The 27,476-nt window shown below is 44.0% G+C and overlaps 1 protein-coding gene across 10 annotated transcripts; it reads left to right on the forward strand.

The window, feature by feature from the left end:
* The first annotated feature begins 90 nt into the window (after positions 1 to 90).
* On the forward strand, positions 91 to 27,424 carry MYB (MYB proto-oncogene, transcription factor). Of its 10 annotated transcripts, none has more exons than XM_086744460.1 (16): positions 106 to 128; positions 3,775 to 3,892; positions 5,471 to 5,542; positions 6,197 to 6,289; positions 6,694 to 6,914; positions 8,448 to 8,682; positions 9,450 to 9,530; positions 9,928 to 10,032; positions 11,347 to 11,604; positions 12,654 to 13,019; positions 14,604 to 14,746; positions 15,147 to 15,261; positions 15,348 to 15,473; positions 16,161 to 16,271; positions 16,927 to 17,034; positions 27,160 to 27,424. In XM_086744460.1, exons 1-16 carry the CDS (start codon positions 106 to 108, stop codon positions 27,274 to 27,276), a joined length of 2,292 nt encoding a protein of 763 aa, XP_086600586.1. In that variant the 3' UTR covers positions 27,277 to 27,424. The 10 variants fall into 10 exon arrangements, with proteins under 10 accessions (XP_086600595.1, XP_086600586.1, XP_086600589.1 ...); XM_086744463.1 differs by having other exon boundaries at positions 12,864 to 13,019; XM_086744462.1 differs by having other exon boundaries at positions 11,347 to 11,556.
* Positions 27,425 to 27,476: the final 52 nt, after the last annotated feature.

The following is a 27,476-nucleotide window of genomic DNA, read 5'->3' on the forward strand; positions in this document are numbered from 1 at the left end:
CACTCCCGTGCGCGGCGGCGGAGCGCCTGGGCGCAGCCCGGCAGCAGGGCACGGGCTCCCCCCCCCCCAACCCCCTGTCCTCCTCCCCCAGCGGCCGGTGCGAGGATGGCCCGGAGACCCCGGCACAGGTAACCCGCTGTCTGCGGGCGGGGGGCGGGCGGACCCACTCCGCGCCTGTCAGGCGGGGCGGTGGAGAAGGGGAGGCAGCGGCGGGAGGGTGGCGGGCAGCCACCCGCCCCGAGTCTTCCGCGCACCTGGGCTACTCCGCCCCCGGCCCGCCGGCGCAGGGCGAAGCGGCCCCGCTTCGCTCCGGAGGCGCCGGGGGAGCGGCAGCCCGGCGGGACGCGCGGCAGAGCCGTCGCTGACGGGGCGCCTGCCGGACTCCGCGTCTGGAGGGGAGCCGGGGCTCGCTGCCCGCAAGGAGCCGGCGCGGAGCCCGGCGGGGGCTGCGCGCCCCGCAGCTGCAGGGCAGGACGATGCCGGGCTGGCTGGGCGGCGACAGGTAGCGCGTCCCGTCCCATTCATTCATTCATTCCCGGCGGGGTGGGACGGCAGGTGGGCGGCGGGCGCGGGGGCTGGGCTCGCTCCCTCGTCTTTTTTCTTTTTCTTTTTCTTTCTCCAATTTATTCTTGCACTGGCGGCCCTTTGGCCCTCGGGAGCGCGGCTCTCCCCCGCGGGGCTTGGCTTTTTCCCTGCACACGCCGGAACGCGGCAGGGCGGCCAGCTGCGGGGAGAGGAGGGGGCTGCGGCTCGGACGGGGCGGTCGGCCGGAGCTGTCACCCGTGCCCGCCCGCCCGCCGCTCTCCCGGGCGAGGGCGATCCCCGCCGGGCCGGGGGCCGGGGGCGGCGGGCGGGACGGGAGCGGGACGGGGCTGTGGCAGCGCCGCGTGGCCGCGTCCGTGCCGCCGCTGCCGGGCGGGCGCAGAGAGCGAGGGGGTTGTTGTCTAATTAGCCGGGGACGGCGGGTCGGACACGTGGAGGCTTTTTTTTTCTCTTTCTCTTTCCAGCCCGGCATCCTCCCCTCTTCCCCTCCCCTTCGGCTGGGCTGTGACAGAGCAGAAAGTCGCAGCTCTGCCTTTCCCCTGCCCGGCTGCCGGCTCTGTCCGGCGGGACCGGGGACTTTGTGTGGGGGGGTCTTTTTTTAAGGAAGAGGGGCTCGCCGTGCGGGAAGAGGCAGCGGGGCGAGAGCTGGGCTGTACTTGCAGTGCGGGAGCCGGGGTGCCGCTTGGGGCTGGCGGTGAATCACCCGCCCCGTCTCTCCCGAAAGAGAGGGACAGCAGCCGCCTGCCTCGCGGGCGCCTCCCGCAGGGACGCGGCGCTCCGCCGCCCCGCGCCCGGCCGCCCGCTCCCGCCGCGGCCGTCCGGTGTCCGCCTGCTCCGCGGGGCGCGGCCGGCGAGCGGGGCCGCCCCGGCGGGAGCGGGCGCGGGCGCGGGCTCTGCCCGGCGGGGCTGGCGCCCGAATTCCTTCAATCACGGTAGCAGCAGCGAGTCATTTCCTCTCCACCCCCTCCTTTTTTTTTTTCCCTCTCTCTCCCTTTTTTTTTCCCGATTCCCCCGTGTTCCGTCGCACAAGTCGGTTGTCCAGACGAAAAGCGCGGGGGCGAGCGGGAGGCTCCCACCGGCTGCCCCAGCCGGTCGAATCGCCGAGCTGTGCCGTGCCGCTCGTGGGGCGGGGGGACTGGGGGCTTCGGGGCCGCGGCCGGGGGTGCACGATAGTAAAAAGTTCTAGAGCAGCGCCGAGGGCCCGGTTGGTTGAAGGAGCTACCGAGCGTCCCGAAATCCCAGGGCCCTTTTCTCCTGCTGGAGAGCACAGGTAATAGAGCGGGGTTTGCTCTCCCTCCTGCCGTGCCAGCAAGGCTCGAGTTAGTTAAATAAACCGGTTACGTTGCTGGCACCGCACTTAAATAATTTTAACCTGTTCGCCGCGGCTGTTCTGCTGCCGTTTCTCTGCTGTGCCTGAAACACGTCGCCACACAGGAAGCGTCGCTGATGGATGCAGTACCTGGTGCTTGTACTGTCTGCGAAACTCATTTTCAAAATGATACTTGGAAATCGAGCCGCAAAACTTCCTTGGGCGTATGGGCAGACACACAGCTGTCTCAGCCTGTCACTTAGAAAAGTGAATCTACCTCGAGCGGCGGCCGGGGAAGGAGCCACCGCGTTGGCAGCAGCTGGAGCGTGTGAGCTTTGCTCAAGCGCGCAGCCTGGGAGGCTCCAGCTGCGAACGAGGGGTGCGTGCAGAGTTGAAGCTTCAGTCAGTGTTTGCCCCAAACAGTTACATGGGATGGGGAAATTGGGGGTGAGCTGTGGGGCCAGGTAGGCCAGAGGACGATGGGCACCGTGGGAGTGAGTTGAGGGTGGCAGCGATGGGCTGGGTGGGTGAGTCAGGGGCCACCCGCCAGAGGCTCGGGGAGGGCCACACACATCACGGCAGGCTGCGGAAAACTCCCTGTGCGTAGTGTAGTTTTTCGTGGCATGTGCCACAGGCCAGAAAACAGGGTTGAAAACGTGTGGTGTGATTAGCCCAGTGTACTTCAAAAGAATATGTGCTTCACAGTTTGCCTTTTGGAGGGGTTTGCCTCTGGACTAATAGTCTCTGTGCTTCACAGCAGCTTAACTTAAAAAGTGATCTCCTGAAAACAGGTCAACGGGATAAACAATGCCAGACGATTTTATTACAAAATAACTTTATTTTAATATCTTAGTCATACCTTGACATACCGCAGCATACCATACCATCAGATATATATCACAGTTTTTAGTCTCGTAGCATGACATTGTCTCCTTTTTAGCACTTGTGGTTGTCATCTCTTAGCTGAAGTGTTAGAACTACTGCCCGTATCTTAAAAGTTGAAAATAAAATACTGCCCACCAGAAAGACGGCTCTTGTTGCAAAACACTCTCTTAGTCTCAGTTAACTGGGTAGAGCAAGTGCTGTTTGTGGGAAGAGTAACAGAGTCCTTTTTACCCATAGATAGCCTCTGGGGAAATCCCTTAGTCATGAATTAGGTGAGTAGCAGAGTATTTCAAAAACAGTATTTAGAAATGGAGTAGAGGTAATGAAGTCTTAAGGGTTCAGTCATTCATTTGTTGGTTGCAGGATATTAAATATACTTGTCCTCAGCTCTTGTCTGTCCAGACCCATAAATGGCAGGCACGTTTTATATTGGAGCCCATTGCATATTAATGCTACCACTTACTGGCTTTACTTAATTACAGAAACTTTTGCCTTAACATATAGGGTCCATAACCATATTCTCAAACAAGGTTATTATTGGTCAGCTTCTTGTGTTTATACAGAGTCTGTTTTGTTTGGGAACGATATAACTATCTGCTCTGTAAGGCATATGAAAACACTAATAGTTTTCAGAATGTACGGCACGAGTTAAAGATTTTGAACATGTGCTTGTGTAATGGACACAGCCTCTAGTTCTCTTTATTGTCCCAAACATTGTATTTTAATTTGAAACCTTCATTGGTTGAAAGTTTGCCAAATGTGTAATTCACCACTGATCTAACAGTGAGAGCAGGTCTAGACACGCACAGTAATACGAAGGTTGCCAGCCCTTTGCTTGTATCTGTGGATACCAAAAACAGCAGAACCAGTTCAGAATACTAGAGCAACAGAATGCAGAACAAAATCTTGTTGTGCAAGTTTTAAAACTTTTATCTGTGTAACCTTTGTAAGGATTGTAGTGGGTTTTTTGTGCTTTGTAATTAAGTAGCTCAAGTCCTCACGTTCCGCTCTATGTCTTGCTGTGTTTCCTCCTGCAGTATCTATAGTAGTGATGATGATGAAGAAGATGTTGAGATGTATGATCACGATTACGATGGTCTGCTTCCTAAGACTGGAAAACGTCACTTAGGAAAAACCAGATGGACCCGCGAAGAGGTAAATCCAAGTTCACTCATCTCCTGCGTGTAAAAAGATGGAGAGAGCATGGATCACGTTCTTCTCTGAATTGCTTGTCTGCAGACTAACTTCAGTGACAGTTCCATGTATATGAATGAGGACAACGTTTTGACCCATTAGCTACATTCAGTGTTTTATTTAACTTTGAGAATCATTCTTCTCTTTTAAATAAAATGCATAAACACCATATTTTTATGTCCACTAAGGTCTGTGTTACAGGTATGTGAGTCTCCGTGTAATCCCTGTTGGAGAAACCGATTAAGAGTCACCTGCAGCAATGCTTCATTGCTACTGCTGCCTCTTTTTGTTTGAAAACGGTTGCTATGCGAGAACTGACGTGTGTTCAGTGTCCCACAGCAGCAAACAACTGTGGCAGAAACTACTGCAGTCCTTTTGTGCCATTTGAAATTTGCACTTTAGTTGCAGCATTCTGATTCTGAGTGGAAATAAATTAAAAGCTGGAAGAGGGAAATCCAGCAGTACCAAAATTGAGTTCAAGATGTGTTTTGTTTTTGAAGGTCAGAATGTGTTTTAGTCACCGTACCCTTGTGCTGACTTTCTGGATAAATTGTGATATCAAACTCCCTTGCCAGGTGGATATCCTGTTGCTATTTAACTGGTTTGAGTTTATTGTGAAATACGTTAGCACAGTTCTAAAGCTATGTTTTGACTTTCTCCTCTCTTACAATGTATATTGATGTATAAACAGTAACAGGTCACCTCTTGCAAACATTTTTAAGTCATAGTCTGCTCTTACAGACATGTGTTAGTGACGTGGCCTGCGAGGATGGGATGGCCGTGGAGCCCAGTTTCCTGTCACATGAACTGGGAGCATACTGGGAGGCGCTAATAGGGGAAGGGGAGAATTGCTCCCCTCCTCTTATCTCTTGGGGCAGTTCTTGCTTGTCTTACACTATCTCGATCTTTCCCAGTACATGAGATTGGTTTCTTTTGTCTTAAGGGTCTATATTTCTGGCCTTATCATTAAAAATACTGGGCCAAATTTCTTGCTATTGCAAGTATGCAAAACTCCCTCACGGTGATCAGGAGCAAAAAAGAGCCATTAGTTTTATTGTGCATTCATTGCACACATATAGGCAATGAGCAAATTACTGGAACTCCCATTACTTGCAAGACATATAAAGCTTGAGGCTGTGATTTTCAGAGGTCCCTAGACAGCTGGATGCCTGAGTGTTACTGAATTTCATTGTTATTCTGATGCCTGGCATCTAAACATCCATGCTCTCCTAGTAAATCCCGTACAAGAATGTTATGTTGCTTTGAGCAGTAAAATGGGAATGCATAATGCGAGTCAAAGAACAACACAGAAAAAGTCAGTCTTTCTCCTGCAGCACAGTAAAGAACCTACCAAAATCCACAGAAGTAGGAAAATGTCCTGATTCAGGCAGTTAAAGATATGAGAAGACCACAGACCACCTTGCTTTACACGCAGGATGCAGAAATAGACATGTAAGAAGCTAGAAGGAGGCATTTTTTTTTTCAGTGCATTTCATTTGCGATATTAATTATGTCTGTTATTTTTTTTTAATGATTCAGGATGAGAAACTGAAGAAGCTTGTGGAGCAGAATGGCACAGAAGACTGGAAAGTCGTTGCCAATTTCCTTCCTGTAGGTGGACATTGGTTTCTGTTTCCAGTTCTAGTGACAACTCTTTATCAGAGGTTTCCAAGTAAGGGAAAGGGGAGTGGTTGCTTTATAGTTACATTTTTGCGGGAGATATAAAACCTCCACAGATGGAGACCTCAGAAACTTAGATAGAATATTGTGGAAACCCTTGCCTTAATTTTCCTTTCATTTCTCAGAAATGGTTGGAAAAAGTCAAGCAAGCAAAAATGGGAGTTGGAGGGGTGTTGCACAGTAGGTGGTCAATGTGACACTGAAATAAAATGTCTCAGCACAGGGTAAAAATAGCTTTGATGACTTGTAAGTGTGGTTTAGAAGATAATTGTTTTGTGAACACTTCGACTGTTGTAGAAATACTGCGTGTGAAAGCATGACAGCTATTGTGCCAGATGGTGAAGATTCAGTTTGTGTAGTTTTGGTGATACAGTCATTACTGCAGGAACGATGGAAATATTATCTAGTTCAGTGAGTAAAGTGATAGTTGAGCACCTTCTTCTCAGACCTATTGTATCATTCCATATGGTTTAGTAGTCATTGCTGAAATAGGTCAGGAACAAGCGTACCTAAATAAGAGCGTTATCACTCTACATTCACCTTGTCTAAAGAATGACCTACTTTGCATATTTTACATTTCGCTAGAATCGGACAGATGTTCAGTGCCAGCACCGGTGGCAGAAGGTACTAAACCCAGAACTTATCAAAGGTCCGTGGACTAAAGAGGAGGATCAAAGGGTAATCAGTTTTCCTTTCCATCTGATTAATGCCTTTCTAGCGGATTTCATGTGTTGGGGCAAAACTCCTAGAGACTTCACCAGTCTCAGGACTAATATGGCCAGGAGCAGACTGATCCTATAGTTTCAATGCTTAGTATTTGTGTAGCTTTCTATGCAAATTAATTAATGTTCCTTTGCAGCACTGTAACGTAGAAATGCAGTCTAGAAATGTCTTTAAATATTACCAGATTTTTCCTTTCGGTTAAAAGTGTAAGGGGGAAGCGGGGAACCTTAATTGTGTGTTAGTTTTACCGTGGCAATTTTGAGAAATGTCGTTGAAAATATTGCTCCACCACAGAAAAAAAATTCATTGATTCATTATGCATCATTAAATACAGGTAGTTTTTATGTCCTTCTTTGAAGGTAATAGAACTCGTGCAGAAATACGGTCCAAAGCGCTGGTCTGTCATTGCTAAGCATTTGAAGGGAAGGATTGGAAAACAGTGCAGGGAGAGGTGGCACAACCATTTGAATCCAGAAGTGAAGAAAACGTCCTGGACAGAAGAGGAAGATAGAATTATTTACCAGGCACACAAGAAGCTGGGAAACAGATGGGCAGAGATTGCAAAGTTGCTGCCTGGACGGTAATGACATGTAACTTTAGCTCTTAAATAGGAAAAAAAGGAAAAAGCTGCAGGTCTGAGCAGTTTGTTTCAGTTGCCTCAGGCTGCACATTATAAATAAAAAAAAAATTGGAATCAAAACCTGGAAATCCAGTGACATAGGTATGCATTTTTCTCAGTGGGGAACTGTGCTGCTTGGTCAGTACATGGAACAGTACACTATTTTTACATGCTTTTAATGTTTGCCATAGGTAAAAAAACCTCAATAACTAGAGCAAGACCGTAACAGTTTCCTAAATGTCTGTGGAATCATATTTATGCTTGCAATAACTGTCAAAATTCAAACTGATTTAACAGTGAAGGATCAGGCTCTACAAGTGGAACATCATTTACATTCAGCTGAGGGTATACCTTCAACATGAAATCCGGCCTGTTTATTCAAAATGATTTAAGAGAAGGCTGCTTCAATATTTATAATTGCTCCTGAGTCCTCCAGATGATTTTGACCTTTTAAAAATCCATGTATAAAACAGGAGAAACTGACTTCCTCAAACTCTGGTCCTGGGAATACTTGTCACATTGAAAACTTATGCACAGCTTGCATATGATTTCAGAGATTCAGTGTCTTATTTGCTCTGTACTAAAAGTCACTCAACAGAAAGTGTAGTCAGGCAAATAATGTGAGCAAGGGAGAGGTTTCCCTTCCCATTTTTCTTCCTGCTATTTGGTGAAACATCTTCCAGATCTAAATATAATGCCCGAGATCATGATGGTCTTTTAAGCAGGCGTTCCATGGGCTCTTTTCACCTTCTAGAAGAAAACAAGAAAGGAATTGCCCGTTGGAAAGTTTTTCTGTAGCTTCCACATATTGCAGATAACGCTTTGAACAATACTGTGTGGTGGTGATGTTTTTCAAACAGAGAAGCTGTTTCTAAGCATACTCTTAAAAGCTCACAAACTTGATAAGTTTGCTTTTTCTGACTTATGTATGTGAGAATTTGCATCTCAGTTTTTCTGCAGCTAAGAAAAATCCAAACAGCTTTGTTTACTGAATTTGTGTGTATAGCATGATGTTGTCATTGTCTACGTGGCCAGTTGGAAAGTTGCTTGGAAGTTAGTCTTTTGACAGCTGTTCTCCAGCAATGAGATACAATAAAACTCAAGTGCAATATTAAGATGTAGGAAGGTGATGTTGGCAGTCCTTCAGGACACCCTCAAAGGGGTGTTAGCCTTTGCTGTCAATTCACCTCATGGGAATGAGGAGGAGCTGAAGTTACTAATTTCTTATCGTTTGAGGACCTAAGGCTTAGAGATTGCTTCAAAAAGTATACAAGCAACCGTAGCCCATTTGTATTTTTTTCCTTAACTTTCATACTGAGCATCTTAAGTGAGAAGTTGAGAGTAGCATTGATAAAGTTGGGGGCAGGAGGAAGGTCAAAAAACAGCTCAAGGTTTAAACAGAAATGCTAACAGCAGTTTCCTGCCCAGTAATCTCAGTCTGAACTGGAAATACATGTTTTTAAAACTCCTCCAATGGATGTATTTGTGTTGCAGAACTGATAATGCTATCAAGAACCACTGGAATTCCACCATGCGCCGAAAGGTTGAGCAGGAGGGCTACCTGCAGGATTCCTCCAAAGCCTGTCACTCTTCAGTAGCCACCGGCTTTCAGAAGAGCAATCACTTGATGGCCTTTGCTCACAACCCGCCCTCTGCACAGCTGCCAGTAGCCAGCCAGCCACCTCTGAGCAGTGACTACCCCTACTACCACATCTCTGAGCCACAAAATGTAAGTGCTGGAAAATGTGGGATTTTTTTGTTTTGCCATACCTGATTTCAGGAAGCATGAAGGGTTTTCTCCTAATCTTAGTGGACCTGTATGTTTCTGACGTCAGGCGAGGACCACTTTGACTTTGACTTCATTCCGTGATGAAAATATGTACATTTCAAATTAATTGCCAGCATTCAGGTGGTGGAATCAGGTTCAGCGTTTTTAACGTCCTGTAAGCAGTGAACTGTTTCTTACAGTGGTGAATATTACACTTGTTGAAAATCAGTTGAATCTGGTTAATTCTGTGTTCTACGTCAAAATCTCCCACGTTTCCTTCAGTAGTATTCTCTTTGTGGGTTGCCTGTTGGAACCAAGTAAACAAGTAATGTTTTTAATCTGATTCCTTTTCTATTAATGATTAATAATGAAACAGACTGCTGCTTCAGACAGTTACATTGTGGAGTTTTAGATGGTAATAAGTTGCGTCTTTTGCATTTTCACTTCAATTTAAAAAAAATCCTACAAATGCATCTATGAATTGTTCAACTTTTCTCATTCAGAAAGAGTAGGTATTTCACACATGCATTTTCTTTCTTCCTCAGTGTCGTATTCCTAAAAAACTCTTTACTTTTCTTGTAAACATTGTTGATTTTTTTGCTATTTCATCTCCATAGATTATTAATATTAAGTGCCTAAAACCAATGTATGTTTAACACAAATTCACAATGCAGACAGACAATATGATAAAAATAATATCTTTTAATGTCTTTTGCTTCTTGGCCTAGGTCCCTGGTCAGATCCCATATCCAGTAGCACTGCATGTAAATATTGTCAATGTTCCTCAGCCAGCTGCTGCAGCTATTCAGGTAGATAACTTGAACATCATTTCAAGAGTCAATTTGTTAAACATTTGATAGGTCAAAATGCAGACTTTGTACATTAAGGAAACATTTTAATGTAATAAGTGTGAAAAAAGAAAATGGGGAAGGTGGGGGAGTTCTAGCATGGCTAATAACTGCTTCTTCTGAAGCGGAGTTAAAACACAGTAGTTGACACCTGGTGTGATAGCTTTCACTTTCTCCATTTCAAATGTCTATACTGAAATTCATCAGGGACTTTGGTAGTGGAAAACACAATTGACGTTTGTTTCATCTTTGAATCTAATGTGGCTATTATAACCACAGGACGGCAAGCCATAAGCATTTTAGTTGCTACATCCTATCAGACCTTTATCTTTTCTTTTCCCTTAACTCTTAATTTCAGAGACACTATAATGATGAAGACCCTGAGAAAGAAAAACGAATAAAGGAATTAGAGTTGCTACTAATGTCGACTGAGAATGAACTGAAAGGGCAGCAGGCATTACCAGTAAGATTGTCACTGTGTGCTTGGATGGAGGGATAGCAGCATTACCCCAGTGCTTGTCTTTCTAACTTTTTACTCCCCCTCTGCCTTCGATACTAATCAAGGCTCTATATTTCCGTTTTAAAAGGATGAAACATAGCACATATATAATCTATATTTGCTTCGTAAATTCTTACATTGAAAAAAAAGAGGCAAACAATTTGCAGGTATTTTACTTTGCAAAGTGGGGGCAGGGCTGGGCTCTGTAATGTGACTTAATATTGGAAACACGATGATTATACAAAAATGAAAAATCCCACAGATCTTAAATCAATGGGATCTGCATTTCTGAAACTGTGCAATGGTTCATGTGATGAAAATGTAGTGCCTGTACATTAGATTTTTCTTTTCTGTTGTATTCTTTCCTTCAGCTGTGTTTTATACACTTTGTAAGTTTCAGACTTGGTGCATGTTTGACAGTTTGTTTTACTTCTCCAAATAATGTTAGATCCTTCATAACTGCATGTGTGGAACAAATGCTGGCTATTACTGAATTCTCACACTTTGTTGTGTATGCTATTGATGTTGATGTATGAAAATCCCTACATAATTCCTTAACACCATCACCAAAGCGAAGAATCCCCGAATCGTTTTTGAAGATAGGTGATAGCCAGCAGATTCTTTTTTTTGGGTAATATTTAAATTAATAGTAAAACAACTGCATGCATGATACGTTAGTTTGGCCACTTTTTAACTTTAGTTAATGTTTTGCAATTTCTTCTGTTGCATGATCACACTGGAAAGAAACTTCTGTTAATTTGTTCTTCTGCTTTCCTAACCACGTTGATTTGACAGCCTCTTCATTGCATTGGTGTAAGCTGTAGCATTAGACAGGGACAGAAGAAGAAAAGGAGATAAGCAAACAAAAGCAACTCTAACTCTTAAACCCTTTAGCCTCCTGCAGTGCTGAGCGCTCAGTAGGGAAACCTTGCCATTTCTTGCTTCTCACAGAAAATGACTTGCAGACACTTCTTGAGCTTTTGGAGTAACACAGTATGAATTGATTACGTGTTAGAAATGGTATATGCTCATAATCCTGAAAGTAAATTATCAGGTAACTTTGGGATAACAAATACAATGCCGATATTACTTAAAAGGAGATCTTGCACTGATGAAAGGAAACATCTTGACAATTGTTTCATAGGCATAAGCTTTTAGTTGATGATGCAACTACTTTTATCTTTCCTCCAGTGGCATCTGACACCTTGTGCAATTTCATTGCTAAGTTCCTTCTGCCTTCCCCCCCCCCCTTTTTTTTTTTTTTTCTTCTTCCTTTAGACACAGAACCACACATCAAACTACCCCGGCTGGCACAGCACCACAATTGCTGACAGTACCAGGACCAGTGGTGACAATGCACCTGTTTCCTGTTTGGGGGAACATCACCACTGTACTCCATCTCCACCGGTGGATCACGGTTGCTTACCTGAGGAAAGTGCATCCCCTGCGCGGTGCATGATTGTTCACCAGAGCAACATCTTGGATAATGTTAAGAATCTCTTAGAATTTGCAGAAACACTCCAGTTAATAGACTCCGTAAGTAGACTTGCCACCTCAGGTGGATTTGTGCGTGGTCAAGGAGTAAGGGGAGAGGAACTGGGACCGTCCTAAATGTGTTTCTTTTTTTTTCCAAGTAACTTCTAATTGCTACAAGATCTGAAGCTTAGCTTCTGACATAACGAAACGCAACTGCTCATAAATGAAGCCCTCAAGTATGGATGTGTATGCTCTTTATATGTGTCTCCTTTTCCTCCTACATCTTGGAATGGGAGTGTCATTTTTAGCAAACTGCACAGTAGGAGCTTGAAACAATTTCTTGATATTAAATTTCCTTAAAATAAAATCAGAGACACCGTGAAAGATTTTAAAGAATGAAATGATGCTTATATATATATTTGAAGTGACACATGCCATAGGTTTATGTGTGGCTGCTCATGTATCTGTGTCATTTTCTAAAAGTTTTTGTTGTAGCTTCAATAGCTGCTTCTCAGAGTTTAAGGAGCTTGCCCTGGCATATGTGAAGAACTGGAAACAAGCATTTTAAATGCCAGGGAGCTCACCGACATTGGCCTTTTCTCATTGTGGTCTCTGAAATACTGCGTGTAACAGAAGCGGCACGTTGAAATAGGTTTGTTGGTGGCACCCTCCAAACACCAGCAAAGGTGTCTGCTTAACATAGCGTCACGTCCCATTCAGCCCGTCCAGAGCAGGAATGCAAGTTAGGAGACCAGTCTTGGTTTAGAGCCCAAGGCACACCTTTTTGGTAGCGCAGGGCACTGTCTTCATATCAGGCAGAAAACCCTGGGCAAGTAAATAGGAAGGACATCATTTGACTCATTGTTTCTTTAGGGACTCAGTTGCTAGCAACACTACTAGGATGTTAGCCAGTTTGATGTAATCAGGGTATACACTGAAAACACAAATAAGCGTTCACAGTGTTACTACTCAAATAAACAGGGTCAAGCTGAATTGAACTGGGAAAGACTTTGTGGTTGTTGTTGGTTATGGGCATATCCTAGTGCTGTGTTTTCATGAGGTGGCACTATACACTGTCTTATAGCTCCGTGCCTCCCACGTTGTTTCAGGATCCTTCATTGTGGGGTGATCTCAGCAGTTTTGAATTCTTTGAAGACACAGACACTTCGGCTAGCAAAGCTCCCTCAGACAAAGTCACGCAGCTTCAGCAAAGAGGGGCCAGTGCTTGTAGACCTCAAGGACACCCCATCACAAACTTGAGCAAAATCATGTCGAGTCAGGGCTCTCCTGGCTCACCAAAGTCCTTATCTGCCTCACAGGGCAGCGCAGCTCCATGGGTCCTTCTTCGCAAAAGGAGAGGGCACTCCAGCCCCTTAGCCAGTGGCCACAGTAGCACCTTGGTCCTAGCTGACGTCAGCAGCTCAACTCCTCCTAAGTGCTCCCCTGTCAAAAGCCTGCCCTTCTCTCCCTCACAGGTAGATCAAGACTTCTGCACAGATGTTACTAATTCTCAAAAGTCACCCCAGACTTAACAATTTAGAAACTAATCCTTTGGAACAAATGACTAATTACCGTTGCGCTTGTTGATTTCACTCCATGTTTGAATCTTCTCACTGCTCTTAGTCTTCACCGCTGAGTTTAGATCATCAGCAAGCTAACTGTTGATTCTCTTCTTTTAAATTCATCTGTGGGGCTTGGGTTTTTTTTTTTATTCGGATCACTTTTGTAGGGGAATACGATTGCTTCCTTTGCTCTTGCTGTTAACTCCTTCAGCTACTAGAGTTTAACATTTCTGATCATTTGTAATATTTTCCATCTCTGTCCACTTACAGTATGATTCATTGACCTAGAAAACCCCAAACTGCATTTAAATAGCATTCAGATTGTGAGACAAACTGACAACAACCAGAAAATTCAAATCATGGCTCTCCATCCTCAGCCTAGGCCATGTGGAGTGGAGCGGAATAGGAATGAGGAGGAAAATGGCCTGTTGAAATGGCCTGGCGTGCACTTCCAAATTCCTGTCGATGGTTGCTTTGTTTCACAGCTGTAGCACTATTTAAAAGTGTTTTGGTTTTTTTGTTTGTCTGTTTGTGTTGGTTTTGCCTTGGTTTGGCTTTAGTCCTTGAAGTCAGAGAAACACTGTTTCATGAAGGATAGTAAAAGATTGCACGTAATGATCTCCCACTGTATCTTCCATTACCTGTTTAGGCATTTTAATTGTATGCCATTTATCCAGTGAAATCCATATTTTCCTACATGCCATATTTTTATAAATTGTATTTTAATCCAATGCAAATTGAGTCTAGAAGGTAATATGATGAGTCATTGTCAGAGTAAAGGATACCACTACACTCACAGATTTGTAGATACTAGAAATTGAAACAATATTTTAGGTTACGAAGTAGAACTCATGCAAAAGCAATTTTCTCCAAACGAATACTGCTGTCTCCTTTTCGGTCAGCTGTTTTCATTCCAAAACACTCCATGCACCCATCACAGGTGGCAGTTTTCATTTTATGCTGTGAAAATGGAGCACTTTAGTTTGAGAGAGACGATAGGAAATTTATTTTCCTGTCATAAACATTTTATTTACTGCCTTAAAAGTGCCTAGATTCCTTATATAAATCTTTGTGGAATTTAGCCCCGTTTCCTGTGAGTTTATTTCTGAAACATCCCTTACTCAGTTTCACCCAGTTCTTACTTGGGCACACTGCTCTTAATATTAGTTAAAATTTATTTATGCAGAAAATCCAATTTGGGCTTTTAAGATTTGTCTCTTAAAGTGGCGGAGAGTGTTAATAACAGAGTGTCATTTTCTTTACAACTTCCCTTTCTTGAAATGGTCGTTTTGGCTTCCTGAGTGCTCCAGCCAAGCTGTTAAATATTGTTTTGCCACGTAGTTAGGTACCCCACACACACCTGCCTGCATCGTAGGGTTGGGAGATTCACTTATGTCAATGAGAAAAAAGGAATTTATTTTGTTCAGTAACGTCAGCTTAAGAAGTCAACCTTGTAATCTGGATGTTCCTGTTGATTTTTCCTTTCACTACCTGCAGTTCTTAAACACCTCATCCAATCATGAAAACCTGAGCCTGGACAACCCTGCACTAACTTCCACACCAGTGTGTAGCCATAAGATGGCTGTTACCACACCGTTCCACAGGGACCAGACTTTCAAAGCTCAGAAGGAAAACCATGTGTAAGTCTGTTATCACGATGTCTTGTCAGATTCATGAGGGTTAATTTCTTCTGGTTTGCATGCAACCAGAATGCTGGGTCACAGTATGCTTCCTGCAGAGTTGTTGGCTAACACATTCAGATTTCTCTTAGTTTAGAGTAAAACTTCCACTTTATAACTGCAGAGGTAGGTTATTACTACAGAACAATCATGCATATAGCCTCACTAATTTTTTAAATAAAACCATTTCATCTTGTCACAGTTAAACAGATGTTCTGCCAGAAAAGCAAAATGGATTATAGGATTGCAGGAAAGTATTTGTCCAAGTCTTACAGCAACCACTGCCTGTATGCAGGTATTTCTGTAAAGAGGTAATATTCCCAAGAATGTTCCTTTAAAGTTTTTCTTTCTCTTTTTAAAGTTTCAGAACTCCAGCAATCAAGAGGTCGATATTAGAGAGCTCTCCAAGAACACCCACTCCATTCAAAAACGCACTGGCAGCTCAGGAAATCAAATATGGTCCTTTGAAGATGCTGGTAAGAAGGAAACAATGATAAAAGTTGCTTTGATATTAGTGCAGAGGGATGTTCTGGGACTTGGATATAACGTTTCTTCCTTTCAGCCTCAAACTCCAACTCATCTTGTAGAAGATCTGCAGGACGTTATCAAGCAGGAGTCGGAGGAATCTGCAATAGTGGCTGGGCTACATGAAAGTGGACCCCCTTTGCTTAAGAAAATCAAACAAGAGGTAAATCTCAAACTTACCTGAGGCAATTTAATTCAGCATTCTTTGCTGAGAAACTTATACCTGTACCTTTTCTGTTAAAGAGCTGCGTCTGTTTTTCTTTCATGTGAGCCCCAAGACCTTAGTGTTGGTTCTATATAGTATACTAGGCATGCCTAATTCATCTCCCATTGATTTCCATAGAAGTCTTTCTGCTGTTTTCAGCAGGGGTTTGCTTGGGCCGTTCTAATGCAGTTTTCATTTGAAACTTAAAAAGAAAAAAAAAAAAATTAGACAGGAATTTGGATTGTATCTTTCTAATATTGGTGAAAACTATAGAAGAACCCCACGGGGACCAAGCGCCATGGAGTGACTTAGAAACCTGAACATTTAAGGACATTGCATTATATTACTTTGTCACTAAAGTTCTAAAAATACATATATTCTCAATCCTTTCTAGAGGATTAAACTCCTGAATACTGACAGAGCGCTGAGTGCAAGTATTCAAAGTTTTATTTGGTGAGGATTTTTTGAGAACCTTGAACTTTTTTCTTCTGCAAAGAGCAAGGATGCAGTAAAAGACAGTACTGTAAACATTCATTATGCATGGTTGTGAAGAATATTTATTTGATTTATTAAGGAACTGACAGATAAACCTCCTTCTGGTCAGTTAGGTACTGGTTTTTATCATGGTGTCTTGCCTACTTTCAGGTGGAGTCTCCAACAGATAAAGCTGAAAAATTTTTTTGCTCAAATCACTGGGAAGGAGAAAACTTGAACACTCAGCTCTTTACACATGCAGCTACTATGGAAGATGTGCCAGTAAGTGCAAGTTTTCACACCACCAAATGTTTTTTCTGCTTTACATCCCTGTTCAGTTCTTAAATGCGAGAGAGAAGATATTTTGTCTGACCTTCCTCACAAGCAGGCATTATTCATTATTTCCGTATCGTTTTCCTGTGTTAAGCTTAAGAAACAAAATCCCATTCTTAATTAGATCACTGCAATGCCTATAGAAGGTAGCAGAAGTTGCAGTCATTGCACAGCCCAGTCTTTGTAAAGAGCCTGCACTTGGAGGACACCTGCACTTGTGTATAGAAATGACTAGGTCACAGACTTCAAACTGGTAAAAGAAAGAGAGAGTCTGTTTTGCTTTGTGCAAAGGAGACCTTGCATGAGCGCGGTTCCCTTTGCTTCACTGGAACTATTCAATGTTACCGTTATTCTTGCACTTGGGAGTTTCACTGGATGAAAAACCTTTGCACATGACAAAGCTCCTGCAAAGCCCAGTCCCAGGGACCCTAGGCTTAGGTCTGCTCCCAAGCTGAGGTCTGCTCCCAGGCTGAGTGCTCTGTCTGTGACCGTGCCCAGCATTGCACCCTCTGCAGTCAGGCTGAGTTTGCTTTTAATATGTTTGAATTCAGGTTGTTCTCTTGAGTTACTGAAAACTGTTTTTTTTTTTTCTTTTTCTCTTCAGAATCTTCTTACCAGTTCCATTTTAAAGATGCCTGTGTCAGAAGAGGATGGTAGTTTTCACAAAACATTTGCAGTACCTAGGAACAGACCACTATCTAGTCCACTGCAGGTAACTATTCTTTGATGAAAATACCCTTTGTATATAAAAATGCATATATATTGCTTTCTCACAGACTGATTTTAAGCTTTGGGTATAGAAGAAGGAAACGTTCAGATGAACATGGTTGAGGATCTCACTTTACCTGTGGAGCATGAGGACACGGTGGCTGCAGCTGTGCTAGGAAGCTCAACAGGGGGAAGCCCCGTGTGTGGTGCGTTGTAACTCAGCTGGCTCTGGTGTTATATTGGTAGGATTGAGAATTAACAGGGGCCAGGGGCTTTTTCCTGTAGACTTCTTGTAGATGGCTCTGCTGTTTTGGAGAGCAAGAGAGCTGAATGGTGTGATGGTGGTCAAAACTTGTCGCTGGCCTTGGCACAATAGCAGAGACTCTGAAACTGCCCGGCTGGCCGGCACAGATGCGGCCCATATTGGCCATCCAGCCAAGCACGGGGATGTCGTTCCCCTGAGTGCAGGCTGAGGTCGCACCAGAAATGCGGTTGGAACTGGTGGTCTGAAGGGGCATTGTAACGCCCATGGCCAGTTGTATGTCTTGGGATCCTGAACAGAGTTAAATGTATGACTGTTTTAATGTAAGCCAGATGTGAGGCTGGGTTTTAGGTATTTATGTTTTTTCCAAGTGTTAACAAACACATAGATTTGCTATATTTTAAAATACTTGGATACCTACTACATAGGACCTGATCCAAGCCCTTCAAAGTCATCAGCAGCCTCTTTGTCAACTGTTGTGGACAGAAGTCATTCAGAGAATGAAGCACAGTGTAGATAATGATTAGTTATCCTTCCACCACAACTCATATTTTTGAAGTAGATGAATAAGTGACTTTATATCCTTTCTCCACATGGGCTAATTGAGGGAAAGTGTATCATTCCCCAGGGTGAGTCACTGTCAGAAAGGAAATTATAATTCCGTAGTTCCCGACTTTCAGACAGATAGTCCACATGGCTAATCCTTTCTTTCCTCCCTCTTCCCAGAATTTACACCAGGGATTATTTACAGTAGGAAGGAATGAACAAAACCTGGTTTTGATTAAGCATCTCTAGCCAGACATTATAAAGCAAGATATTAACATTTCACACGTATCCCCATTTGGCACAGTTTGCCATGGAGTAGGTTTGTATATTTCGCATTGCAGAATCATCTGATTAAAAGCAGCTTTGGAGAGCAGGGACTGTGTCTCCCCCCTGCATGGAGGTGTCCGTAAGGGCCAAAGACTCACACTCCCTTTTGCTTATTTGCTCTTTTCTCACGAACCTTGTTTCATAGCTGCACATGGTAGATGGCTAAGAGGAGGGTTCCCACTACCACTGGGTTAGGGCAATTATTTGGGGACTGAATTCAGACCGTCTTGTGGCAAAGGAGCCCAGGGCTCCAGCTTTGCAGGGAGTCGCTGGAGCGCCCCAGCTTGTGCCTGGGAGGAGGCAGCGAGCGACCGCGTGCTCAGCCCTACTGCCTTGCCGGTGCACTGACGCCTGGCCATCTCCCCTGGCCGAACTCCAGGCTCCTCCGTAGGTTTAGGGCAAAATTTTCAGGTAGCCAAACAGAGTATGTTGTTGGTTGTCCTGTTAGTGGTAGTTACCTGCACTCTGCCTGTAATAAAAACGAAGCACCTGAGGTGACTCTAGAATAGGATCTTTTGATCTTTGGCGTAACAGTGTTATGTTTCCTGCTATCTAAAAATAATTTACAAGCTGCTGTAAATGCAAGGGCTTGTTTAACCTTCTCTCCTCACGCTGATTTTGTTCAGGAAGTTTATGTGAGTCAACTTGGGCCATTCTGGATCCCATTCTTCAGCCATTGCTCAGGAAAAGCCTTTAATTTTGCATGTTAAAAGTCAGGTATTCTCATTATTTGGATAAAGATTACTTTTCTTTAAGTAGGAACTAAGTTAAACATTACTTCCCAACTTCTCAATGTTTAAAACATGTTGAACTGAAAGAAAAAGCAGTTGTAAAAAGCCCCAAAATGAATACTTAGTATGCAGCTTCTTGGTGTACCAGTATGAAGGTAAAATTATTCTCTCTGCCAGTGAAGAAACACTGAGTGTTTCAGCTGAAATGTAATCCTAAATGAAGAATGAGGCTAGAGGTTTCTGTGACGGTGGCACAGAGAGCTTTTTCAGAATGAAATACAGACTTTCTATAACAATGTGGTCTTGTCTGGCAATTCCTGCGCTCTCTGATTTGGACTCAGTGTCATGGTTAAAGGCAGTATCGTATCTGCTTCATCCCTGGTAAGGCTGCCTGGCCTTACTGGGGAGTTTGGCCCAGTACAGCTCAGAAAGGACACTCCGTCTGGCTTGCTTTCGTGCCAGAAAGTGCTGCTGCTGTGCCTTAACGCTTCTCCCTCTCTGTCCCAGTGGAGCTGGATGTTTGTGATGAGGACACAGCATGTCTAAAGGGCGCAAAGCTGTTGAAAATGTTAGCATTTGCGCTTACTTTTGACTGGTAGCATTTTGTACGTGATCATTATTTAGCATGTTCTCGTTCTGTGCTTTCTGCTTTATAATGTGGTATTTCGCCCGCATACATGTACACACACCCACACGAACACTGGACTAAATCTATTGATTGCATGCAGGTAGACATGAAACACCAGGCAACGCATCTGGGTGAAATTTAATTGTGTCTGCATATGTTTACATTGCTGCTGTTAATATTTTGGGCCTGATCCAACTGTTCTTACTTAGGCAAATTCTCATTGACTTCAGTCCAAGTAAGAATTATAGCACTCTCTGCACCTTGGGATGAGTGCATGGAGAGGAAAGAGAAAGAAAGAGAGCACTAAGCTTATTGTTTTTTAAAGTATACTTGGTTCTTAAAATTCCGTTTTCTTTTAAATTTGAACTTACATAAGAGGGAGGTAGTATGTTTACCAGCCTGCAGTATTTTTGATTGCTTTAATAGTTTTAACTGCAATTACATAAAGAAAAATATATTTGGTTAGCAATAAACTCACCAAAATGCCTGATGACTTATTGTTTTGCTGTTAGATTCCAAAGAAGGCAAGAGTAACAAATGTTCAAAGCAATGTCTAAGGATATTTTTTACTGCATTATGGATACAAGACTGATCATATCCAGCTTAGCAAATAGTCGGTTAGCATATCAGATGGCATAATATGATTCACCATGACTTAGGAGGAAGAGCATGTTGCATCATTGGGCATGCAAGGTCAGGTAGCTGCATCTAACTGCAGTGGGAGTATGGTGGTATCAGTGTTGCACTAGAGCAGTGGCAGAAAAAGCCCCCTTAGACCCAAGAAGAGTTTGGGCTTCATCCTGATTTGATTCCCTGGTTAAGTCTCTGTAGAACATTGGATGTAAAGGCAGCTCTGTGTGGAATCTTTCTGGTAAGGTATGAAGGTTCAGCTGGCTTTTTTGTCCCGTATGGCAAATCTCACAGTTGCGCACTGGCTATTCTCTTACTGGTGGGGATAGGAGATGTCTCACCAGACCCACATGTTGCCTTGGGGTGGACTTACTCTTACTCTCCATTGCATGGATCCCAAATACTTCTACTTTATATTGGTGGAGTTAGTTACAACCTATATTTCTGTGCCCTACATTTTTGTCACTGAAGCAATACCTAGTTTCACTGTAGCGAGTTTCTGGCCTCACTAGGAACTTTTCCAAAGGTTAAGATTAACATATGAAGCCATTATTGAGGCAAACTGACGATCTGCACTGAGCATTTGCTTGAACGATGCCTTGTAAGAGGTTATGTAAAAACTGTGTTTCTGGCCCTTGCTGTGTGAAAATTATATGTTCAATAGCAGTAGCAGTACGTAATGCAAACTATCCTAACATAGACATTTTAACACATAGAAAAGTAGGCTAAATCGTAGACCAGACCATCCACCTAACTCTGCAGGCTATCAAAAGACACCATGAAATGGAACCTTTTAAGAAAATAGCGCTGCTTTGATATCTTCTTCCTCCAGTAACAAAGGAAACAACACAAGGTAGAAGCCCTGCAAGCTAAAGAGAATGTTCTTCAACCCCTAGCTCCTGTCACTTTCCATTTTTTAACCACAGACTGACATGTTTCAGCTCAAATTTCCTGACTTTCAGTGGTTTATGTAACCATTTTCTTTAAAGACTAAGTTTAAAGGATTTTAAAACAGTTACTTGGTTAACCTTTTCAAGAGTGTGAGCTGTCAATTAAGCTTAATTTTCTCCATTCAGAAAGTGAAATGTGGAATTTTATTTGCAGCTGGTTGTCACAAAAAATGTATAGATGAGGCAGTGCGTTCTGCTGCAGCAGCAGACTTTATCTGGTTTTTCTCCATGGCTTTTTTGGGGCAAGAAGATCCCCAAATCTCATACTCTCTTTGTTTAATGAAGGGAGAGGGGGAACCATGCTGTACTCAGGTCCCCGGAGGTTTAAGATTTGCACAGCAAGGGAAGGTGGCCCTGCGGGTTTCCCTCACTTGTGTTGTCCTTTCTCTTGCCAGTGGCTGGTATGTACAGGAGCTGTGCTTGGCACAGCTGAGGGAAGCAAAAAGAGATTGGAAATTACAGATCAGTCATTGTATGTTTTCCTCTGAGGGCAGCAGAATTTAGGTTGCAAACAGATCAGGAGTTACAGCTCCTACTACAGCAGGCAGTAGTCTCCCAGAAAGAAGAAAAGTGATGGCTTGCCTGTCAGCTATTTGCAGCAATATGTTCTGATCCATGAATAAAATAAATGACTTAAGGACAAAACTAGGAAGGTACTAAATATCCTAATGTGAGTTGCAGGTGCTCAGCCCATTTCTATATCTCCCCCATTAATCTTACTTGGAAAGTTCATACATCTCAAACAGGAGTTTTGTCTGAGTAAGGGCTGCAGGGTTAAGCTCTTGAAAGTGCCACCAAAGAGCTCTTTCTAGCACTGGTATCAGGCTTATAATAAAACGTGAAAAGTTGGATCGTCTTACACTCTCACATTTAGCAATCTGTGTTTCTGAGCAACTGGGGAAGCCCCAGAGTTTAGGAGAAGACTGTCCCATGCCCAGGAGGAGAACCAGCAACATGAGCAGAAATCGTGCTCTGCCTTAGCAAATGAAGTAGAATTAATTTATGGTCACTTGAGTTTTTAATTAGTCTTTATTGTCTTGTCTTGATAAGTAAAAGGGCTTCTCTTGCTTCTCCATCCTTATGGAATAGAAAGCTGTACTATTCTACATGATAGGTGTCATATTCTCCTAGGAAATTGCTTTGCTTAGGGCGTTGATTGTTTTACTGTTTCAGAAGGAGTGCTGCATTTCTGCTTCAAGCCTTCTTTTCAGCAGCATGTTCTATGTGTTATTCATACTGTGTAATGTAAGGGAAAACTGGCAAGAAATCTAGCTTTTTTTGCAGTAGAGAAACACGATAAGATACCTTCTAATCACCTGAGCCTTCTAAATATTTTAAACATTTTGGCTTTTTTTTTTTGGTTTTAAATGCCAGCACAACTTGGCTAAATTAATAGCAATGTATGTAACACCAATAACTTTGCTGGAGTTGCTGAAGATGCCTGCCAGCATAGCAGAGATTGAAAATCTGTCTTTTACCACAGTTCTTTGCCCAAAGATTTTTCCCACGCTTCCATCAGTTTGGGCGCTTGGTACTGCAGGACTGCAGCAGCGTTTGGTTTTGGCATCCACTCCTGCCAGGCAGGGTGGCTTAATGCAGGAGCTTTCTTAAGCTATGCAGACAGCACATGAGAAGGCAAACCAGGCTCCGAGTGCAGGACTAGTTCTGTTAGAAAAGCACCTTTCCACAGTCTTTTCTTTCCTTACTCTGGGCTGTTTTCACTAGATGGTCCAAGTTTTTATTTTTTAGTGCTTTAACTGGATATCCCCCTTGCAGCTTTGACAGTTTGTTTACAGTTCGCATCTGCCTGAGGGCTGTTGAAGGCACGTTACAGGATAAGTAAGTGAGGTAGTTTTGCAGCCAGGAGAAGGATGTTGGTAGGATTACTGAGGTTAAAAAAATACGAGCCAGGGAGAATGATATAGCTGGAATTGTACCATGGGTCTGTAATTTTATCCTATGGGTACTCATAGTAGTATATGTTCTTCTCCTCCCTGCTCCTTGTTTTAACTTAAAGAGAGAAAACTGCTGTGTGTGGAAGAAAAAAATACAGCTGGAGGTAATAGCTGAAAAGGCTTATATTTTTTTAATTGACAGCAAAACTGAGAGTAGTCTCCTGCTCTTTGAGGCAATGAAAAATAGATGTATGGAGTGATTTGTACTGTGGAAATCCCTTTCTTTCCCCACTGGCTAGGGATTTAGGTGCCAAAATGAACACCTCGCTCTTAGATCACTGAATTTAAGTGGTATGAATCCACTGAGTCAATGAAGAGATGCCCATCAATTTTGGTGGGGTTTGGGCCAGGCCTTTTGGCTTCTAGTTACAAAGCTTTTGTGTTTCCATCTGTTGATTTGCAGAGTTGGACCTTACAATGTGATAGGGGAGATGCAGTGAGCATTCTGCAAAAGGAGAGGTTTGACTTTACTTTCTGTGCTGTTTTCCTCTATGCCTCTAGCTTTCTGCCCACATTATAGAATCACAGAATGGTTTGGGTTGGAAGGGACCTTAAAGATCAACTAGTTCCAACCCCCCTGCCCAAAGCAGGGACACCTTCCACTAGATCAGGTTGCTCAAAGCTCCATCCAACCTGGCCTTGAACGCTTCCAGGGATGGGGCATTCACAATTTCTCTGGGCAACCTGTTCCAGTGCCTCACCACCCTCATAGTAAAGATTTTTTTCCCTATGTCTACTTTAAACCTACCCTCTTCCAGTTTAAAGCCATTCCTCTCTTTTCTCTTTTGATAAATTCGCTAAGCGCTGCTTTCTGCAGGGCGTTGCCACTTTCCTGTAGCAGAGCCCTGTCAATACTCACTACGGTGCTGATGTGGAAGGAGGTGTTGTGCTTTTCCTTTTTTTAATGAGGGATCCCGTAGCTCTGTGTGTGTGTGCAGACCTGGCAATGTGTTCTGCCTGGGTCACGGGACCCGGTGCTCTCTGCCAAGGAGGGAAGTAAAACTTCTCGCATCGGGATGACTGTGGCACGTGCCTTTGGCGCTGTGCTGCAGGGCTGGCAAGGCAAAGGCATTGTGCTTTGTTTTGTGTTGGCTACTGAGAGCCAAGGCTTCAGACAGAAAATGTTTATTAAAAATACCCGCTTCAAATGTTATCTGAGTTCCCCAGCATAGAAATTAAAGTTGTAAATACACTACTTCAGTAAATACACTACTTTGGGTCAAATTCAGCTTTCTTCACTGAAGCAAAGCTCTCACCACTGTCAGTGAGCCTGCAAAATCAGTCTCTTTTTGTAAATTTGTTATACGAGGAAAAAAATACAGTGTGATGTGTTTCTGGTGAACTAATACAAGGGTCAAAACTCTGTGGGGAAATTCTCCTGCGCTGTCTCTACGGCAAAACTGGAGTAAGTTTTTGCAAGCAGGCTCGAGTCGGGGGTCTGGCTGATCCTCCTGCTGCTTGCTGCCTCTGCTGCCCAGTGCTTCCCCCGGGCACCGGGGCGGCCGAGCCTGGAGGGGCGGCAGAGGGTTACTGCCTGCCTGAGCGGCTTCTGCTGCGCTGACATCAGGTTAAACGAAGACCAGGCTTTCCGTGGAATGAGTGACATGTAGCAGCCTGCTGAGATGTTGGAGATACCAAGATACAGATTGATTATTTTTTCTTTTCTAAGCACATGGCTGTTAATACAAAGAGCTCAGTGTAGATACTAACAATTAAGCCTAATTTATGAAATCGGGACACTCCTTGCCTGAAGTTAGTTCTGTTTTGTAAAAATTGACGTACTGTGACAGACGGACTTTTCCTTACATGTTTTCAGTTATTTAGGGGACTGCTGATCTCTCATTTCTGGACCAGTGTATTGAAGCTTTGGAGGATCACAGGGAAATACCAGCTGCACACATATTTTTGTCCTTTGAAATCGTGGCTATTCTGGAACGACCATAACTGCTTTTGAGATGTACAGGCCAAATCTAACTTCTAAGTAAAATGAATGGCATTGTACCAGGCATTAATTTGGTCCCTGGTGCAAATACCTGTAAAACAACAGGGTAAAATATTCGCAGGTGCCTGAGTCCCACTGACCATCAACAGGAGGCTGTAGGTTCCCAGCTGATGTAGGGGCCTTTGAAATAGTTACCCTGGAAGCTGTTTAACCAAAACATGAAAGAAGCTGTGGCATGTCGCGTGCATGTTTGCGGCATGCAGAAAGTATGTCACACCTGCTTTTTGGCTGTGGTGCATGCCCTACGCTGAGCCTCAGCACAAGGTAGACAGCCAACCCAGGCTGAACCACTCTAGAAAAGAGGTGCATAGCATCTTTGTTCACACACAGATGCAGCTTTCCCACAAAAAAGCTGCAGAAACAGAATGATTTGAGGCCTGACCTGGTTCTCCTTCACACGGGGAACTCCCACTGAAGCTCAGCAGGAGTTTTGCCTGCAAAAAGGCATCAAGAGCAGAGACAACATTTGGAATGTATCTACAGAGAAGAGAAAGCCACGTCTAGGGAAGCCTAGCAGAAGTTAACAGAGGACTAACATGCTTGCCCTCATCTTGGCCAAACTGCTTACTTATTAATTGGTTTTGTCTCTTTTAGATAGTAAGCCCTCTGAGGCAGGGAACCTTGGTCCCTGTGTTTGTACCAGTGCGCTGATTAGGGCATGCTATGAGAAATTATCTGTATTTCATATGTTGCCCAGCCTTTTACTATCCATATGTCCGAGATAACTCAGTTTATAGTCAGAGGAGCATTCTCTAAATATTTAGGCCAGAGAATAATTTAAGGATCCTCCTGCACAGTTAGCAACTAGAAGGGGTAGCATGAAGAGCCATGGGCACAGTGGGACAGTTCTGCTCTTAGCAGACGGTTTGCAGTCCACTGAATTACGCTTCACCCAGTGCCCTAGACGTTGGGAAGCCTTTGGCCCTCTCGATGAGTAATCTAAGTCTTGAACTACAAAGATGATCCTCGTTGAAAGCAGAGGAAAATAGAGAAGGGTGTCCCCTGACTTGTCTTTGGTGGTGGATCTTGGTTGATTGACCTTTTCAGTCTTCAACAGTACTGGGATCTCCTCGCTGGCAGGCAGCTTTCTACTCAGCGCAGTCCTGTGTGTTTTTGGAATGCCGGGTATTCATGCGACCAGCTCCATAATAGAGTTTTTATTCATGGCTTAGTGAGTATCTCAACATGGAAAAGCAGATACACTGAGTAAGGGAAAGAGTTCAATAGAACGAAAAAATAAGCGTGTGTAAATGTGTGTGTATACCGGTAAATTCCAGGAGCTTTGAAACTTCATTACTGTTTATAGCTCAAGGCAATGAGAAACATCTCACATGTGTAGTGAGTAAATAAATACAGTGCGCACAGCCCTCTGCAGATATGTTTATCTCACTTTCACATTATACTAAATGGTGTCTGTAACCTCCATAAATACCACAAGAAGTGAAATGGCTTATACGATAATTAAAATGCTGTTTCTGCTGAGAGTCGTGTCCCCCCCCGCCTCTTCTCTTGCTGGAGGAGCTCTGCTGATGGGCACGTGCTAATCGCTGCGCACAGGTGAAAGCAGCTTTGAACGGGGACTTTTTGTTGGCTGTGGTCAGGCTGCCAAGATTGTCAGGTTCCTTTAGGGAATGCAGGGGCAGAGCAGCTGTATTTCTAGAGTGAATTTGTGCGTGGTGAGAGTGCTGAACGTTTTAACTGTGGGCTTTAACCTGTCTGTGCCCTGCTGACTGTAGAGTCCACCTGCAAATAAATTCTTTTTTTAGACCTTTCATGGGAAGGAAAGGTTAAAAGCAAGGCCTTTATGACCTCGTAGAGAAGACACTGTTTGTGAGAGAAGTGGGGATGTTTGGATCCTAGCTCTCATGGTGTGCCCCTCTGCAGGTCATCTGGTCTGCAACCCCTCCGGTCGCTAACTGAGAAGTGGGGGTGATATTTCTTTATGTGTTGTGGTGAGATTTCAGTTTCTCTGGGGATGAGACAACATCCCACTGCGTGTTCATGCAACACTTGATCACAAGCGGGTCGGGCTTCAGCCGGGGCTGTGAATAAATCACAGGGTGTTCACCCCCAATCTCTCTGCCTGCTTCTCATTTAGCATCTGAACAACGCCTGGGAGTCAGCGTCCTGCGGGAAGATCGAGGATCAGATGGCCCTGACAGATCAGGCGCGCAAGTACATGGCCGCCTTCCCCACCCGGACTCTGGTGATGTGAAAGGGTCGACAGACAGAGAAGCATTATGGTTTTGAGAACACTTCACCTCCGCTGGGAAATTCCTGTTCCTCTGCATGAAAACTTTTCATGAATGGGAGAAGAGCCTATCTTTGTTGTGGTACAACAGTTGGGAGCAGCACAAAGTGCATTTAAGTCACTCAGCATATATATTCTTGTTGGATTTCACCCAACTTAAGAGG

This window comes from Chlamydotis macqueenii, chromosome 3 (genome assembly GCF_036417535.1).
Source record: "Chlamydotis macqueenii isolate bChlMac1 chromosome 3, bChlMac1.mat, whole genome shotgun sequence".
Lineage (NCBI taxonomy): Eukaryota > Metazoa > Chordata > Aves > Otidiformes > Otididae > Chlamydotis > Chlamydotis macqueenii.